This window comes from Anarhichas minor, unplaced genomic scaffold, assembly GCF_050575085.1.
Source record: "Anarhichas minor isolate MPS153535 unplaced genomic scaffold, ASM5057508v1 ptg000007l, whole genome shotgun sequence".
Taxonomy (NCBI): Eukaryota; Metazoa; Chordata; class Actinopteri; order Perciformes; family Anarhichadidae; genus Anarhichas; species Anarhichas minor.
The window spans coordinates 15,760,427-15,779,945 of NW_027466453.1; the positions used below are offsets into that span (position 1 = coordinate 15,760,427).

Below are 19,519 nucleotides of genomic sequence, written 5' to 3' on the forward strand. Positions count from 1 at the left end.
AAGATCATGGTCGGGGTTGTAATTAACCCTTTTTGGCTGAATCCCTGAAGGCAACTTTTCCAATGTGCGTGAAGTGTTTGCTACATCACAATTTATTTGGCAAAAGCGTTTCCATAATCCATTTCACATATCTTCTAGGAAAAGACCACTTCAAGTGTAAAAGCCTTTCCGCAATTAAGGAAGTTTTATCAGATTTAGCTGTTTCCATACAGCTTTTAAAGTGAGATACTTTAAAATGTGTACACAAATATGTGAATGGAAACACGGCTTCTAATGACTTCTCCCAGTAGTAATGGTGGCTTCACGAAGAACACAGCAGAAACGTATGTACTGTACATCACAGTGTTTGCAACTTCAGATCGGGGTAAGGCCGTTGTGTTTGTGTGTGAGGGGCTTGTGTCCAAGCTTGGTTTGATCTGCACCTGTCAAGCATAGGACCCCCTCCCACACCTACATATACTCCCCTTCCCCGCAGAGAGACAGTAACACGAGCTTCAGAGAGGGGCTATTAGAGGCTTTATGACTTCCCCTTCCTTCCCTGTAGCCTTTGGGTGTGTGTGTGTGTGTGTGTGTGTGTGTGTGTGTGTGTGTGTGTGTGTGTGTGTGAGTGAGCGGCAAAGTCTCACACAGACAACCACGCCCCTGTGAGGGAACGGACGTCACACATTCCACACACACACACTCACACACACACACACACACACACACACACACACACACACACACACACACACACACACACACACACACGCACACTGTATTTGTCTCTTAGCAACGCATACACTCAAGCTTAGTGAAATGACTATGCCAGTAAGACACATGACGCCGATACATCGTTTATCTTCAGATCAGATGGGATAATGTTTTGTTTTTGAACCTCGGTTTCTACGTTGTCTCCAGAGGGGATTCACAACATTTCATAACAGCAGGAGTTAAATGAATTGTAATGAATACCGTTCATTTTTGATTGTTAGTTAGCAAAGATTACTGAGTGAACTTGGTTATAATGGAGTGAAGTAGAGCTTCACAAATGTCCCACTCTGCCTCTTTATGTGTGTATATCTGTAATATATATGTGTTCATATCATGTAAAAGGTCAAAGGGAGACTTAGTTAAATTAGTTAAATAGCCTTAAGACAGAGTTAGGATATGCGATGAAGTTTCCATCTCATTTCTGTGGTCTAAACCTCAATGCGTGTCGTGCACACTCCCCTCTTATTTAGCCTCACCAAGATGACAATGAGCTTAGCCGCACGCGACACTAGCACTGTAATGACTGAGATGGTGCAAAGACGCTCTCAAAAGCTACTCATCACAAGACTCGAGACAACTTTCAGTTTCGACCATTTCTTTCAGCCTGTGTGACATATAATCCAAATCAACTAGGTATGAAACCATAAAAAAAGGAGGCCATATCTTTCTTTCCACAATTGCCAACTCTTATGTGCAATGTTCTGCAATCACTCCTGCTGGCAGTGAGGGTTGTGGTTTTTGGAAAATGGTGCTGAGAGAGAGTTCAATGCGTCCTATTGTCCTATATTCTCCGTCTTATGGTTCTGTGAAACATTATCAGCTCTGTGGAAAGTGTAGTGATACGCAGGCATGGTCGTAAATGTTCCCACTGTGTGTGTGTGTACGTGCGTGCGTGTGTGCGTGTGTGTTTCGACTGATTCCAATCCTTTTTAAGATAACAGGCAGGTGTATCTATAGCAGTGTGTGTGTGTGTGTGTGCAGTTACAGTATGTGTGTGTGCATTCATTTGTTAAAGAAGTCATTGACCTCTAAGGTCACTGTGGAGTGCAGATCATGAGCTCCAGTGGATGAGTTTGTAGAGTCATGTTGGAAGTGTGTCATCTTTAATTAATGGTTCAGTGAGAAACATGCTCCACAGTATGTGCTGTTGTTTTACATTAGAGGTGAAAGTACGGACCTGTGTGTGTGTGTGTGTGTGTGTGTGTGTGTGTGTTTTGTATGTGTGTGTGTGTATATGTGTGGACAATGCCTATTTGCATATGCATATGTTTTTCAGTATTTTATCTTATTTGTGCATGTATTCAGTGCATATTTTTATATATAAATGTGTCCAACAGCGTGTACTGGTTGTGTAGATGTGTGCGTCAACGGCTCATGGGACGTTCGACTGAGTGACCATCTCAGACAGTGAGTCAGACGGCTGAAAGCGACTCTAATCTGGGCCACTGGGTTTGGTTGTAAAAAAAATATAAAATCAACTTCGTTGGTTGTCATGGTGAGTCAGATTCAATTATGCAACAAGCAGTGAAAAATGGTTTCGGAGAGAGAAAGAAATGCAGCGAGAGAAAGAGCTACTATGTGTGCCAGCTGATCTGTGAGGTATCAACGGTGAACTTATTTAACCAGACATGTTGGCTGAGAACGCATTCTTATTAACAGTTTCTGTAGGGAGACGGAGAACTGTATTCTTTTCAGTATGGATCCTTTGAGCATCTCTTTTTAAACATTAAAAAATAAGTAAACAAACAATGAATACAAGGTGTTTAATATAATAGATGTAATATTTAGACCTTTCAAGACAAAAAGAGATCTTGAGTGTTACTTGTTAGGTGATTATGTCACATATAAAGTGTTATGAGATATTTTGATGAGTAATTAGACAAATATACTGGGTAAGATTTTGCGTTTTTTTGCGTTGAATTTCTTAAATCTTTCATTCAACTCAATGGATCAGAATGCTATGTAGAGATACAAAGTCCTGACGTCAGCAATTCTGTTCCATTAGCTTCACTAACTTGATGCAAGCTCTCATTCAACATTTCTTTTCTGTGTGAAAAAAAGAAGCAGGTTAACTTTAAATATTCTAATCAGAATGGATTTAAATACAGCACTTCAGAAGTTTAATCCTTTGTAAAATCAAACAATGATTATTTGTTAGCATAAAAAACAGCAACGAATATCTATATCTCATGAATATCTAACAGTGTAGCAGCGCGGGTATAGTTATGTTACATATCAGCAGTATCCACCAACTTTTACAACTTTTTACTTCTAATTTTCTGTCTAAAAACGATATTGTTTAGTCTCCTCCCCCCTGCTGTTATGACAGACATAATCAGTAGCTAATCCATCGTCAGACCGGGTTCTGAACTAACTGACTCGTCCATGGACTAGCCTCTTCTATTGAGTCATGAAGGTTAACCTGCAATAGTGTTGGACATATAGGCAATATTATATAATTCTCATCTACATCGAGACATATGGAGTATACTACACAACATACCGCGGGGAAAAACTATGTTTCACAGCTGGATTCTTAATTATTTAACTTATAAAAATGTCATTGGGATTTGGAATGAGGTTTACTTTCTTCTGGATCAGAACCTGAAAGTTCAATCTGAAACAATCTTATCTATAATGTGCTGATCTGTATGTAAGTAGGTTCTAAGAATCTTGAGTAGGTGTATTGGCCTTGGTATAGAGTTGGGTTGCTGGAGTGGACTGAACCATGCAGCTAGGCAGCCTCCCAAATCAACCTGTCAATCCTTCATCCCTCTCCTCCTCCTCCTCCTCCTCCTCCTCCTCCTCAGCTCCACCCTGCATTAGCAGCCTTGGGCAATCCCCCCCTATTCCCGGCCTCTTCATCCCCCCACCCTTGACCCACACCTGGGACATTTGAGGTCATAACTTAACTACACCTCATCCATGCTGGACCATGTCACTGGAACCCAGTCCAGATTTCAATCATTAAGTCCAGTAAAAGACCAGCAGGTCTTAACCGAGCTCAAACCAGCCAGAATGGATCCACTTGACTTTGACTGGTCTGTCCTTATTTTCTTTTTCCTATGCTCTCTCTCTCTCCCTCCCTCCCTCTCTTCTACCTCTCTGGTATTTATGTGTTGGCAGTTACCGTGGAGACAAGACACACAAACACTGTGGCGGTAGACAGGAAGTGCTGCGGAACCACAATGGCGTCACTGCGGCTCTGCGCTCGCTCTCCCCCTCTTTCTTTCTCTCGGTCTGCCCCAGCCAGCATGCATGCTATTATCCTTAGCAAGCTATATGGAGACCACACTGCACTCTCTTTCCCCCTGTTCTCTCTCATTGCTCTCATTATTATTAGCATTGCTTCAGCTGTGTCTCTCTCTCTCTCTCTCTCTCTCTCTCTCTCTCTCTCTCTCTCTCTCTCTCTCTCTCTCTCTCTCTCTCTCTCTCTCTCTCTCTCTCTTTCTTCAACTTTATACCACATTAGCTGGAAAATCTCTGTCTGATTTGCGGTGTCTGGAACGCCTGGTTGATGTGCTGAAAAGCTGTTGGGCTCCGACCGTTTTAACTGTTCAACCTGTCTGCAGGGCGTTCACTGTGGAGAAGCTATAGTCCCGTTTAGAAAAAACTGGGTCAAGAATGTGTTTGTGTAATGTTTCGGAGATTGTGAGAGGCCTGTGAGTAGATGAAAAACATCAGTGTTGGTGGGAGTCAGATTATAAGCATACTGTATGTGTGCTTTGTATTTGACCGAATGAGTTAACAGGTGAAGTAAAAGGTAGATCTACAGCGAGGGCAGCGCCAAAGAGAGAATAACAGGAATGTGTGTGGTCCTATTGCGGACTCTTACATCAGACTGGTATTAGTGTACAGTACACATCCCTCCTGTTCTCCCTCTGTCTTTTTTACACATCACAGCTCTAAATATACTCTGGAAAAAAAACCCTTGAGAAGATACCGCCCTCTCCCACTCCACATGCTAAAAATATCCAGCCACCTTTACAACCCCCTCCTCGCTTGCTTTTCTTTCTGTCCTCACTCCCCTCATTCGCTTGACTGCTGCCTCTCTCACTCGTTCACATCTTGCACTCAACGCCAGTTCATAATGTTACAAAACTCCCAACTCTTTTTGTGTTGGGACTCCTTTCTTTTGTTTTTTTTCCTACTTTAAATCCTTTTTCTGCTTCCACCTCCTCCCTCTATCGCTCTCCTCACGGCGGCCTCTTCTGCCAGTCCCGCAAGGCTGCTTGGCATTCCTGCTGACATAGACAGCCAGCCATCCCTCCATCCATCCCTCCATCCATCCCTCCATCCAGCCATCCGGTCTGTGGACCAACCAGCTGACCACCCTGCCGGCCAGCTGGTTAGAAGAAGCCTGAAACCCGGTGAACAGAGTTCACTGGACACACAAACGCAGAAGAAATCAAGGAGGATTTTCTTGAAGTCAGCTCATAGCATGTGAGCGAGTGAGAGAACAAATCAAGGAGAGAGATTGTCCCACATTGTGGGGAATTTGGATTGGTTTTCCAGCCATGTTGCATCCATAAAACACAATCCACAAGAGAAAGACAGGAAACAAGAAACATCCAAGAACATAACAATAAAACGGATGCTAAAATAGATAAAAATTGATGCCAAAGTATCATACATGTCTTCATATTTATTAACCAACTCTGTCTATGGGAGGATAAAGGTCGGAAACAGCAGTTGCATAAACTATTGTGAATTGAATATCTTGTTAATGGCACTGTCGTTGGAAAAGAGGAATACGAAAAAGACATGAACGGGAATAATGAGACGTAGTTGTGCAACTGGCCAATACATGTGTTTGTTTTTTTCCCTTTGAGGAAGTATTTAAGAGTAGTGTACTGTACACGTAAGACATCTATCTTTGTTTGTGTGTGTGGCGGTCAGCGAGAGAGGAAGCCTATCTGTCGCCATATGGCGTTTCTGTTCCTCCGTTCAACCGCTGACATCATCCGGAGTGACACACGGCCGGGTGACTTCCTCCGTCTCATTAATCACTCGTGTGTTAACAGGCGTACACACTCCATCCAATTCCTGTGCCCTTTACAGCTCCGCACCACATTCCGCCCTCCCTCGTTGGCTTCGCGGCTCCAACATCAGCCTCCAACGCTCTTTCCCAGCTGGCCTGCCCACCAAGCAGTGACCTCTGACCCTCCTCCTTCTCCCTTCTCCTTCTTCAGAGGAGGATATGTCGATCTAAGCGCCAAATCACAGCAGAAGTTCTCGTGACAGATTTCATATAGAGCACGTCTAGAGTATACTTTTTCATTTACAGAGACCCAACATTCCCCCATTAGTAAGCATTTGGGCGACGAGGAAAAACTCCCTTTTAACAGGAAGAAACCTTGACCAGAACAAGGCTCTGGGTGGGCGAGTATTTGCTTTGACCGGTTGGGTCAAAAAAGGCATCTTGTTTTTAACTTGAGCTTTGTTCAAAGTTGAAGTGTGTACTTTGGCTCTCCTGCACTTGTGTTGTGAAACTGTGAAAATAGAAGAAGAAGAAAAAAAAGTCAAACAACCCACAACCGTTGGAGGACAGGTGATACTTCTTGTGTGTTATCTCTACGCAGATAATCCTGACAAGAAGGCTCTGATTGGCTGATTTGAGCTGAACGTCTGCACATTGGGAGGTGCAGAGAGAGAGAGATTGAGAGTAGGGGAAAGTTACATGCAAAGAAAAAGCGACATGTTTGTATGATTTAAATTTTGGAAGAGCTTATATGGTAAGATTATGGTGATTGTGTATATTGCTGTACATTTTAAATATTACTTGGCAAACAATCATGCAACTGAATTTTAGTACCAAGGCTTTGGCACTATATCCCGGTGTTAAAGCTCACTACATTTACATGAATGAAGAGGACACGAAGAAGATGGAAACAGGGAGAGCCATTAAGTGGAAGCCAGTAGTCAGCTTTGTGAAGTGGAGCGTTGAGAACTTGCAGTACATCAACTTTTATGATACTGTAAAAACACACAGATACATCTTTGCAGGGAGATGAAGGGGGTCTGTGCATTGACCTATTTTCTGACACTCTGTCAGGGTCAACAGTAGCCAAAACACACATTCAGTGTGGGATGAGCCGTGTGTAAATCACAGCCCACACACACATACATCTGCAGACTACTCAGTGTAAATAAAGTTAGTCATCTCCACCACCCAAAGGACTCCTCCAAGAAGCAACAAGTCGTGGGAAACGCATCAGTCAGAGGACGGACACAAGAATAATCAAACTACTCTTTTTCACGATGCAAAAACTGGTTACTTTTTCCAGTTTGTCACTAAAACAGAGATTTGTAAAATCAAACAAATGCAAAGTATGTTGTACAAAACCAGGTGGCCTTTCTAAATGCGTAAGCGTCAGACAATAAATGGGCGGTTTAGCAAGTTAAGCCAAGGTGTGCACAAACTGGGTGTGCCCGTGTGTGTTTCCGCTACCCCCACCCATGTGAAGGGTGCTCTTGGGAGAGGGAATGTGCCCGCACTCTGTGCCCTCTGGTGCGTCGGCTTCCCTCCATTTTGGCACATGCACGCTCCCGTCCCAGCTCTGTCTTTGCCCCTGTCATCTGTCTTACCCGTCTTCCTGTCTTACTTTTCCCTTAGTTTCTTGATTATTTTTGTGGTGATCATCAAACTCGTTCCCCTCTCTGTTCTTTTTTTCTGCCCTCTCCCTCTCTGTGCATGTTGGTGTAGCTGTCCTTATTTGGCTTCTCCTCGAGTGAGGGAGTGTGAGTATGAATGTGACTGTGTGTGTGTGTGTGTGTGTTTCCTCCTGACTGTGACTCACTGCTTGTCTGACTCACGAGCGCTAACAAAAACACACCGTTGCCATGGGGAGCCCCCCCCCCCTCCTCCTCCCCTTCCTCTCCCTTCTCTCTCTGTCTCCCCCTCCCTGTCAGCCTCTGGTTTCTCTCTCCTTGCGGCCACCGCTGCAACCCAGGCAGCCCTGGCACTGTTACATGGCTGGCACTCTGACGTGGGTGGGATGGTGGTGGTGAGGAGGTGGGATGAAAACAGAAAGAAAATAAAAAATAAAGTAAAGGTGAAACCTGGTGAAAACATTGTTTATACAGAAAGATTAAAGCCCAGGAGCCTGCAGGAGGACAGAAGCCTAATGGTGCGAGACAAACAATCATCTATCATCAATAGTAAGTAGAAAGGCTTGTATTTACTGAGACAGGCTAAACAGAAAGTGGCCACCTGTGGCTCTATTCTCTGCTTCTGTTCTCCTGCTTTTACTGCTCTGAAATTGCAGACGGCTTTGAACTGGGCCTGTCCTTTCATGTGCTAGCATCACTACTTGGCCTTGCCATAACCTCCAGGGAGCTTGATAATGTGCCCACGTGTGGCGTTGCATTTCAACAAAGATCAGGTAGGGCACTGGACGTACCCACGGCCTCACGCTACCAGTGTTTGGCTTACTTCCTGGATGTTAAATGCTGGAGGTGCGCCAGCTAGTGGACAGAACATATGTTTCTTCCTTACTGACATATTGTGCTGGCCCATTGTTGGGTCATGTCAGTTGACATTATGCATTCTCACTCAGTCTTGTCCTCAATTTCTCATTCACACGAAATACACACACATATACACACTATACATGGCAATGAAAGAGGCAAATCCAGATAAATCTTTATTTGTTTTCTGTGGGATTGTGGATCTTTCAGATCATTGTGAGGAGTGTTTTTTGGTTTGCATGTTCCACATTTTATCGTATTCATAAGAAGTGGCAGGCTATTTGATTGATGTACTCTAATAATTATTGTATCACCTGTTGCGCTTATCCATAGACTTTATTTATTGTATTAATCAGTTGTATTTACTAGGCTGTCGTCTGTAGAAATGGATTTTGATTTTAACATCAGGGATCACTTTGCTGATTTTGATCAACATCATGAAATGTAGTATTGTTTCTTTGTACAAGTTAACTGACCCAAAAGTGGACATTTTTACACACACTTTTACTTGACATACAGTAGAACTATAGCTCCATCACATTCACGTTTTGCCCAATTTTAAGTACATGTTGCTGACAAAATGTTCAAACTGTTTTGCATTTTAAATGAAGGACTTTTACTTTTAATAGAGTATTTGTCTTCCACCAATTTCTTTCTAAGACTAAATACACACAGACCGGATAAAGAAGAAAACACAGACACACACACACACGTTCAATACACTTTTGACTTCCGTTTAACTTTTGTGTGGCCTGAAAGCTCTCAGCAGCTGGCTGGTGGTGAATTGTCTGAGAACAGGCTGAAACTGAAATTGTACGCTGGCATAATCCTCAGCAAGAGAGACGGAGGGAGCGGTGGTTGAGAGGGAGAGAAAGAGAGGAAACGGGAGCAAATGGGAGATATTGTAGTAGCCCAACCAATAAAACGAAGGAATGTGAGAGGATGAGATAGTTACAGACGCACAAAGAGGTTCAAAACAAAGTACGAGCTTGGGCTATTCAAAAAGGCCATTGTCACACTTTATTGAAAAAATGCAATCTGCCATATATACTGTATAGTTATACTGTATATACATCAGCCATGGTAACACAGAGTATTTTTTGTTGTGACTGTCAGAACAAACAGAGTGATGTACAGAGATGAATCAAGACACCGGCTGGGCACAAAACAAAGACAAGACGTCCACATGTATGACTCTCCAACTTGCAGGCCCTCTTGTTGTAATGTATTTTATCAACACTGGATTACGGCATTTATACCTTCTCCACACACACACACACACACACACACATTGTGCTCCAAATGTGTGTATGACAGCTGTGCCTGTGTGTGTAGTAATCCTCAGTAAGCTCCCTGGCTCCCACAGTCTCTTTCAGTAGATCCTCCAGAGCATCTCTGACCTCACTGTGAAGCCTCTCCTACACTCCCTCCGCCCAACAACCTGCTCTCACTCATGTTGATCACATCTTTTCACTCCAACATACTGCTTGCTGCTTTCTGTCCTGGCCCGTATTCAATTGAAGGAATGGTACAACATTTTTGGGAAATACTCTTATTTTGGTGGTAAGTTAGATGAGAAGATTGACTGTGTGGTACGTATGAAGCTACTGCAAGTAGCCAGTTAATGTAAGGTAAATAAGTAGCAGCTGGTTAGCTTAGCTTAGCATAAAGACTAGACACAAGGGGAAACTAGCCTGGCACCTCTAAAGCTCACTAACTAACATGCTGTATCTCGTTTGTTTAATCCGTACAAAAAGTTTTTTTTACTTTGCAATTTTGTGGCAGACTGTTTCTTGGTTACTGCTCCGAACTAAGAAGTTGTCAGACACAACCCGAAAAAACAGCCAGGATAAACTTCCACTCTGTTTAGTTTAAGTGTCAAACGGATCCTCTATTTGTGGTGCAAGTTTGCCCTCTGCTGTTCACATCAAGCCTCCTCCAACGATAAATTCTTTCATCGCGTCCTGAGAAAACGTTCCTTTCTTCTACGTTCCAGTTTCCATTGTTCACTTTATCCATACATGTATTGTTAGTGGTGCATCCCTTATGCACATGTACACTGGAGCACTTTCGGAAAAGAGGTTAGTGGTGATACATTACTAAGACGGAGTGCTAAATAACAAGCAACATGAATTATTCTTTGAATAAAGCAGGGCTGATCTGATGATCAGTTAATGAACTCTATGTAGAAATACAAACACATGTAGGAGACATCACAACACAACCAGTGCACACAGCCATCCTTTTCTTCGTGGGTGGTTATTATCCAACATCTGCGTGGGCTGGAGGTGGAGGGTCTCAACTCTTTCACAGTGATCTTCTGCCAACTTTGGGATTCCTCTCACTGATGGGTCAAAACTCCCACAATGTCCACAATCATTATTGTCACAGTGTCCGTAAAACTCTTTCAATGCAGTCCATGATGATGGGATACTGTTTTTTTTTTATAGTTGTTTATACTTTTAAAATATAAAAATAACTGTCTCCCTCATTTGTTTGAAACAAGTTTCTTAAGTAGGGAGAATAAGAGGGTTAAAGTAGAGGAAAAAAGGATTTAGGTAAATTTGTAACGCTCCGACCCGACACAAGTACATGATGCTTTTAAAGATGCTCTTCCTTCTGAACAGTGTGATTTCAGCAAATTATTCACAGTTTTTGCAGTCAGAAAGCACTTTCTTCATGTTGTACTTTGAAGAGGGAAAAGAAGCTGTCAAATGTTAAATCCATAGTACAACTTATTCCTTTTGTCACATTTAATTCCAGGAACTAAATATCTTCTGTTGTATGGGGGGTATTGGTTCTTCCTCGTCCTCGCAGAGGCCTGCAGAGAGCTCTCTAGTGATCTCTGGTGTTTGTAGTGTCCTTGGGAACGGGAAGTCTCAGAAGTTGCTGAACAGCTCATATTTCTTCATCCAGTCCATCTGCGGCGCCTTCTTCTTTTCTTTGGAATGGACCTTTAACTTTTCTTCCGCTGCCGTAGCGCTCAAACTCAGGCCCATCTCAGCGAACGGGTCCATCAGCAGGCCGCCATCATCATCCGCCAGCTAGACGGGAGATAATATTGGAGACGGAGAGACAGACAGAAGCGTTGAGGGTACTGTCTTTCATGTGAGACACCAAAGACCAAATACAGCACCACGCATGAATGCTCACACCCACCTGCGTGCTGTTGCCCTGGCTGCTGAGGTCGGAGTGAGTGGACCTGAAGGACTGTGTGGTGGAGCTGCCGTTGATCTGAGGGTTAGGGGAGCCGTTGGATATGGACGGACCGTCATAGTCTGTGAAAACAAACAAACAAGCCAAGATATTGTTGTTTTTCACTAGTGTATACTTTATAATCTTTATACATAATTCATATTCAAAGGGACGGGATCTCGGTCAACAGATGTATGTCTCAAAGGTCTGTTGTCATGTATTTTAAGGTCTGAGAGTGTTGCATGAGTCAACAACTCATGCTTCATTTCATAGATTCCTAAGAATGTCCAAGTTAACCAGGAAGGACTATGTAATTAGATTCTTATTATAGGGAAAATCAAGACAGTGTTGAATTAGCTTACTTCCACTAAATTGTTTAACGTCTATCCAGACGAGTATCTCACATCCTGTTACAACAACAACAACCACCTTTATTAATTCCAGGCACAGAAACTCTTCCATGATATTTCTTCCAGCCATGGAGTTGTTATGGGCCCAATTCATTTCGAACTATTCAATCACTCTATCAAATAAGTCAAAGCATTTAAAACACGGCTGCACAGAACGTTTCAAAAGAAAAATGTATGATGGGTTTTGATGTAGCCATTTTCCAGGAAATTTTCTTTAAAAAATGATGAAACTCAAAAATAAAATGTTACACAGATTTGTTGACAACCTCATTATTTGCAGTAAAATACCTGCTTTGACTTTCTAATTGCCTATTTGCCTCCTAAAAGTTTATATGTACCACACAGCCTTTTGTTAGTGCAGTCCTACCTCTGAGATGGCTGACCGCGGGGACAATCCCTCTCCTCTTGAAGTGTTCGTCGGTTTCTGAGTCCACCACCAACAGCCAGGTCTCATCTCCCCCTTTCTTTATGAAGGCCACCACCTCTGCATGCCGCATACCCTCGATGTTCACACCATTTACCTGGAGAACACAGAGACAAATATAAAGGGTTGTTTTTGTAGGAAGGAAGGATATTTTTAAATGGTTTCGTAGGTTGGTTGTTATAGCCCTTGGTTCTCCATCAGCACACTACACCAGTGGCAGACTAAGGCTGTCTGAGGGGCAAGGGTGAAAAAAAACAGCACCAGCGTGCAGAAGTATTTAGGGAAGTCTATATGGCACTGCATCTCGCCTTTTCCACTAGAGACGCACCCTAGAGTGCACTTTACCACGTTTTATCTACCGCATAGGGGCATCCAAAAGGGCACTTTTGCTGCAAATGAAGGGTGAATGTTATCTGCTTAGACTGAGAGGAAAAATTGCTTATGATGAAAATGATAGTGTTACTTCCAGCATTCATTTTTCTTCTTTAACCGGGGCAAGGTTGACTGATCTGGAGATTTGAATATATGACACTTAACTTTTATGTGACTTAAATGCATGTGGCTCTGTTTGTGACTGAAGCTTTAAAATGCTCTTGAATACAGTTTACTGTCTGCCTTTGCATTGTTGTTGTTTTTTTTGGACACACGTTTCTTTCGAAGGGGGGCGGTCATCCACTGCTTTGTTATTACTGTTGACTCAACTTTTGAGTTTAATTCAACCATATCACATGGTTCACTTTTACCTTTCTTAATTTATTGTCCCGCTTTGTCTCAGAAGCGCTCAGTAAATGTACAAGACCAAAACATGCTGGCATGGCCGACCAGAACCGTAAGGTTCCCAGTTAATTGTGATTTCTGCTTTAAGAGACATTTACAACCAAATCAGATTTTTCCAACACAAATCTCTCCAGGTCAGTGGGTTGGTTAAGTTACATTCAGCTTTATTTTGAATATAGCATATGAATAAACCTTCCCATCGCTCTTTTTCTTCATTGTTGACATTGTCAACAAACACTGTGTTACCTCATTTGTCCACTAAGTGGAGCCATTGTGAAAGGGATTTCACCTATCAGGCAATATTAGGGCCAGAGACAGTCCAACAGAGGGACATAATGACTCTGTGTGCATGTGACTGACCATCTATGTGACAATATTGCCCTAGAAAAACACAATAGCCTGTTATTGCTTGCTCTTATCAAGATGCTGCGTGCATTTGGAGACCTGCTTTGTCTAGACCTTGGCCTTTCTGAGGCAGGCAGCTTCGCATCACGCCAAGTTAGTGTTGATACACAATCAATTATTGATGGCTCTCCTGGGCTCCTGGCTATAGTGCGGGTTTCAGGTGTCCGAGTCCTGAGGGGGAATTTGTTTAAAATTCACCGCTTGTGACAAGATGGGACGTAGTGAAGAAGAGAGAAAAAGAAACTCCTAAACTTTTTGCTCTCATTTGTGGGTGAGGAAAATGGTGGGAAATAGGTCTGTAGGCAAAATGAGGTGCGATGAGAGACTTTATGGGAAAGGAGAGAGAGAGAGAGAGAGAGAGAGAGAGAGAGAGAGAGAGAGTGGAAAGAAGACAACACAAAGAAAGAGTGGAATCAACAGATGGAAAATGTGAACAGCTCCTCAGCTCTCTCTCTTTCACATAAAAAAATCTATCCTTTTTCCCAGGACTCATGACAGACAGATAAGGCAGACAAACAGCCAGGGACACAGACAGACAGTTTGATACAGAGAGAACAAGCATCTTTGTATTCAGCCAAACAGCAGGTGTTGTGTCATGTTTCACAGCCCTTCATTAACAGTCCATCCCACACAAGACAATTCACTCTGCTCTCTGCCCACAGCGTGAATTAATACACGCTGTAGGAACAGTACAGACGCTTATTTCTCATGGGACTATTCCTCTGGGAACCTTTTAATACTAGTGTGTGTGTGTGTGTGTGTGTGTGTGTGTGTTTAAGTGAGTGTCTCATCAAAGCCAAGGAGAGTCCAGCCACCTGACATTCACTGGCACATTTTTGATGTGGTGTGTGTGTGTTCGTGTTTGTAAGGGCAGCTAGACTAACCTTGGATCAAAACACCTGCACCTTCACACATTCAATTCCAAGAAAAAAAGGGTATAGTAATACATTTCTCTGTTTCTGCCAAGGGGGATTTCTACTTTCACTTGGTTTTAGATTTTATTTCTTGCACCATTAATCCTAATTCACACACACACACACACACACACACACACACACACACACACACACACACACACACACACACACACACACACACACACACACACACACACACACACACACTCAAAATCTTTGGTATCCAGTTTAGTGTCGCAAAGAGAGACAAAATCTCATAAGCTCCGTTTTCACAGAGACCAAGCAGCCAACTATGAGAGGTGATTTAGATGTTGACAGGAATTGAAGCCTGCTGAAACTTCAGGACCAGCACATAAGCTGTTATAGGTAATGCATGACAGCAACTGCACAGCCTATTTGTGGCTTCAAATTAATTTAGCAACTGATTTTGGTAATAAATTAGTGGGAATTTAATTTTCCCACAACAGCTTTCATGTTTGTTTGTTTTTTTCCAGTGGAAAGATTACTTTTCATTGTGTGCAGAAAGACTTCATGATGTCTCAGCACCAAGGACACTGTCATTATTCATTGTCCTTGCCCCTAAATTAAATGCCTGTTGATCTCTGCCTGACCACAGTTCGAACAAAACTAGTCTTGCCAGAAGCTCTGTGAGGCTGTACTGAGGCACAGCGGTGCTTTGAGCTAAATGCTAACGTCAAAATGCTAAAGACTGACAATGACAATGCTAACATGCTGATGCTAAGCAGGTAAAAAGGTTTACCATGGTCACCCTCATGTTAGCATGCTAACCTCTGCTAATTAGAAGTTAAGGCCAAGTACAGCAGAGGATGATGGGAATTTATTAGTTGTGTGGGTGTTGGTATTAAACCACAAATACGAACCTCATGATGGCGCTGAAGGAAAAGTCAGGGGGCCGCCTCCCCAATAAAACATCTGCACAAGATTTTGTGTCAATCCATCAGGATTCATCCTCTGGGGACGATGCATGTATGTACAACATTTAATAACAATCCCCCCAGTAGTTATTGAGACATTTCAGTCCGGACTAAAGTGGTAACACACACGACGCTAGCATGTTTCTGAACAACATCCTGGGCTGGCTTTGTAAGGTTGCCTACAAAGTGTTGTTTTGTGATGTGATGTGTGTGAGAGAGCATGAACTGATCACCACCCAGGTGTGAAATCTCTGTGAGCTGATCTGTGGTCTATCATGAAATGAACTCCAAATGTGTTTGTGGGTACTGCTGTCAGCGAGTGTGGCGCCCGCTCGTATGTTCATTGATGTCACCCTCAAGTGTGTGAGAGGTCCAGAGTATGCACTGTTGAACGCAGGCAGAGCAGAGAGGCTGATGAGGCGTTCAGTGGTGTCACTGCTTCTGCCAAACATCGGCAGAAAGCTGAGCTCTCATCATAGCCTTTACAACGCTAGCTGCTGCTGATACACCTCCAGTGTAATGGGGCGTGGTGAGAGAAGAAGACGGCGAGAGACAGAGATCCGTGTCATGGCTGTTCACCTCTCTAACAGGCTGCTGACAGATAACACAAACGCTCTCTTGACGCATGGTCAGAGACGGTTGCAAACACACACACACACACACACACACACACACACACACACACACACACACACACACACACACACACACACACACACACACACACACACACACACACACACACACACACACACACACACACACACACAAACAAACAAATAGCAGCCAATTCTATGACCTCAGATTTTTCAGTCCAAACAAAACTAATATGCTGGGATCAAGTTTTTTAGCTGGCGGAAATCACATATTTACCAGTAAACTTAAAGTCTCATGAGGTTGACTTTACAGTGTCCCACAGGAAATCTAAGATAATTGCTTCAACATTTTTTGTAAATATTCATATAAAATAACAAAAAGGTGAATAGAGTTTAAATATCTTTAGACATTTTGTTTGTTTGGAACAATTAAACTTGGGCTGCAACCAACCAATTAATTACTCTCGATTAACCGTTTAGTCTGTAAAGTGTTATAGTGAAAATATAAATTCAAAACCTCACACTTTCTTCCTTTTAGTCCAACTGTCCAAAATCAGAAGATAAAAGCAGTAAATCGTAACATTGGAAAAGCCACGTTTAAGAAATATTCATTTTTTAATGATTGAAAAAACTAAACGATTCATTGATTACCAAAATAGTTGCTGATTAAGTTTTAGCTTTAACTATGGGCATTTTATCAGACATCATATTCTATTTCATGTAATTTATATTTGCTTTGGAAATGTACATGTGCATCATGCAAATAAAAGTCCTTTAATTGAACTTAATTTGGCCTAAATGTCATCTTCAATTCATGTGTCCATGGTGAGACGTAGGGAGGTCAGTGACCTGGTACAGGATGTTCTCACTCACTCTCATCAGCCGTCTATTGTTCCAGTGGAGCATCAGAACATCAGTATTTTAATGTCACTGAAAAGTGATCGGCAACATTACGCCTTTTACAGACGGCTGCAGCTCTGCTTGGTGGTCCTGATCATAGTTATCAGACCATGGTTATCCGTTTTTTAGTCCATACAGTTTATATTACAGTTCACCATTTCGCAACGCACATCATAACGTTTTTCACTAATTTCCTACCTAGAAATTGTCTTCCATTCAGTGAGTTCACTACAATATGAAAATCAAATGCGATGACCGAAAATTGTAAAACAAACATTGCAATTTGTCCCCGTCTCTAGAAACTACAAAACAAGACTCAAGAGTTAGGTCAGAAGATTGATATCCCTCTCATATCTGTGTGGTAAATATGTAGCAGCCAGTTAGCTTAGCATTGAGACTGGAAACAATTAGCATGGCTCCAGACCGTGTCTCCTTGCAACCAAGAAGGTGTTCCATTTCTTGGCACATAACTTATCCTTTGGTTTTTGTACGGATTAAACAAAACAGATATAACGTGTTACTTAGTGAGTTTTTCATTAAAAGCTGTTTTCCCCTGTTTCCAGTCTTTGTGGGAAGCTAAGGCTGCTGCCTCCAGCTACATACAGGAAGCATTTTAAAAACAGGCCCTGCTCTCAACTCATCTCAACTCATCATGCAACACAAAATTCATCTTTTTGTTTTTGTCAAGCAACTTTCAAGTCCCTGCAAGCTGATTTTTTTAAATGTTGTCATGAACTACCTCTCAAATGGAAACAATAGCTGCTTGGAACGTTAGAAAATAAACAAAAAATTGTCTAAAATGTGCAAACATGGAAAACATTTAATTCATTTGTTCCTTTACATTTTGGGAGATCCTAAATGAACTCTGTTTCACCTCACTATCAGACCCTACTAGGGTGCTGTTTGGCTTGTTCTGCAGCGTGGTCTGGACACTGATATACAGCCAGTGAGGCCAAAGGTCATGGGAATGAAGGGTGAATGTTGTGTGTGTACACTCAGATGAAAAACTGCTTATGATGAAAATGATGTTACTGCCAAACTTTGAGAGATAAAGCACTCTGTATAGTTGATCCTGATAAGGGAATATTGTCCACAGATGACTGACTTTTATTTGTATTGTCGTATTTAGCAAGTCTCCAATATTTCAGGTGCTCTCCCTCTATCTTACTTGTTTTGTCTTTAAATAATCTGTTGACTTCCAGTGATGTTCTGAGCAGCCGAGAGCTACTGGACTTTCCCTGGAAAAGCACTGGTAGGCAGCGCTGTGTGTCGGTGTGTCATGGAGTAATATGCACGAGAGAAGGTCATCTAAGCAGACATGTACATTTATTTGGAGGTAATGGATAGGATGGTTGTGTGGAAAGGTGAACACATGTGCAAAATCAGGAGCGTTGGCACACACAATAGACGGAAAAAACACGTTCCAAAGTGGCAAGATGAAGCGCTACAAGAGGCCCCTCAAGGGATTTTCACCACACACAGTAAATCATATTATTCTCTGACACGTACCAGACTAAACCAGAATCATTTCTCAATAATCACCTCATTAGTGTGCGCACATATTTCATGATCTCCTCATTCCTCTGCACCAAAAGTTGTTAGAAATCATCTCGACTGCATCATTTTCTATTAGATTGTTTTCTATTGCCATCTATCCTCCCCATGACCTGCCACCCAAAATAATTTCACCACTTATACTAACCAAATAATAAAACGTGATTTCTAATCGGACCCCACATAAAACAAAAAAAGAAGAAGTAAGTCTAACTAACTCAATAAAAGTTGTAAAACTATTAAGAATCCGTATGGAAATGAATATTGAAAAGCAGTGTCAGGAGGTCCATGAAAATAAAGCTGGTCTGAAGTGTCGATGAATTTAACTGTTTGTATCTGTTCAAAGGGCATCATCTGTTCATATCTGAATAGTGAATCTGTCTTTGTTAACATTCCACATTCATACACAACAATGATAATATAATGCAGACCAATACAGCACCACCACAAGCTAAGACTACGAGATTGTTGAATCTGACAGTGTCAACAAAAACTGAACCAGATTTGCTGCAGGACTACTGTATTGTTATGCCGTCATTTCACTCCATCCACGCTCCTCCGTCCTTACCTCTATCAGCCTGTCTTGTGGCCGGAGCCCGGCGTGGTCTGCAGGGGATCCTCGGTCCAGGGAGCGGATGTACTGTCCGGGCCTGGATCGGTCACTGTGGAGGTTGAAGCCGTAGCCCGTGTCAGAGCGCATCAGGTGGCACAGACGTGGAGCGACCTCGGACGGGTCGACTGGGGGCCGTGACTGGGATTGGGCCTGCTGCGCCTGGGCTTCAGCCTGGGCGAGAGCCTCCTGGAAGAGAATGAGAAAAGTGTGTACTTGTCTTTTATACAGGTGAAAAACAAACAAATATACATTCAAAGGTTCATCCATTAGTTCACGATGACAGAACATGTGAAGAAGATAGCAGAAGAGCTCCATGTAGAGATGGGATCATTCTCAGCTAGGAAGTAGCTTGAAACTACAGCACAACATTGGTATTTGCATCGTTTAAAAACTATAAAAGAGATCTAAATGCTGCAGCATATGTAGGCGGGACATTCTGCTGTCTGCAGGGCATTTTAACACAGCAGGTGACTTAATCACACAGCTGAGTCACTTTACCCATTTATAACAACCACCTTTCAAGCCTGTAGGGGGACTGCTTTATATAAATAATATGTGTCACTTCAAGGT

The 19,519-nt window shown here is 42.4% G+C and overlaps 1 protein-coding gene across 1 annotated transcript in view; it reads right to left on the reverse strand.

Moving 5' to 3' along the window:
• Nucleotides 1–9,229: 9,229 nt before the first annotated feature.
• LOC142944936 (Na(+)/H(+) exchange regulatory cofactor NHE-RF2) overlaps nt 9,230–19,519 on the reverse strand; it is a 29,347-nt gene continuing 19,057 nt past the window's right edge. Inside the window, exons 3-6 of the mRNA XM_076086164.1 lie at nt 18,905–19,135; nt 12,196–12,349; nt 11,383–11,501; nt 9,230–11,267 (exon numbers count right to left, since the gene is read on the reverse strand). Of these exons, the coding sequence (XP_075942279.1) occupies nt 11,103–11,267; nt 11,383–11,501; nt 12,196–12,349; nt 18,905–19,135 (669 nt within the window). The 3' untranslated portion in view covers nt 9,230–11,102. The remainder of the gene's footprint in view (nt 11,268–11,382; nt 11,502–12,195; nt 12,350–18,904; nt 19,136–19,519) is intronic.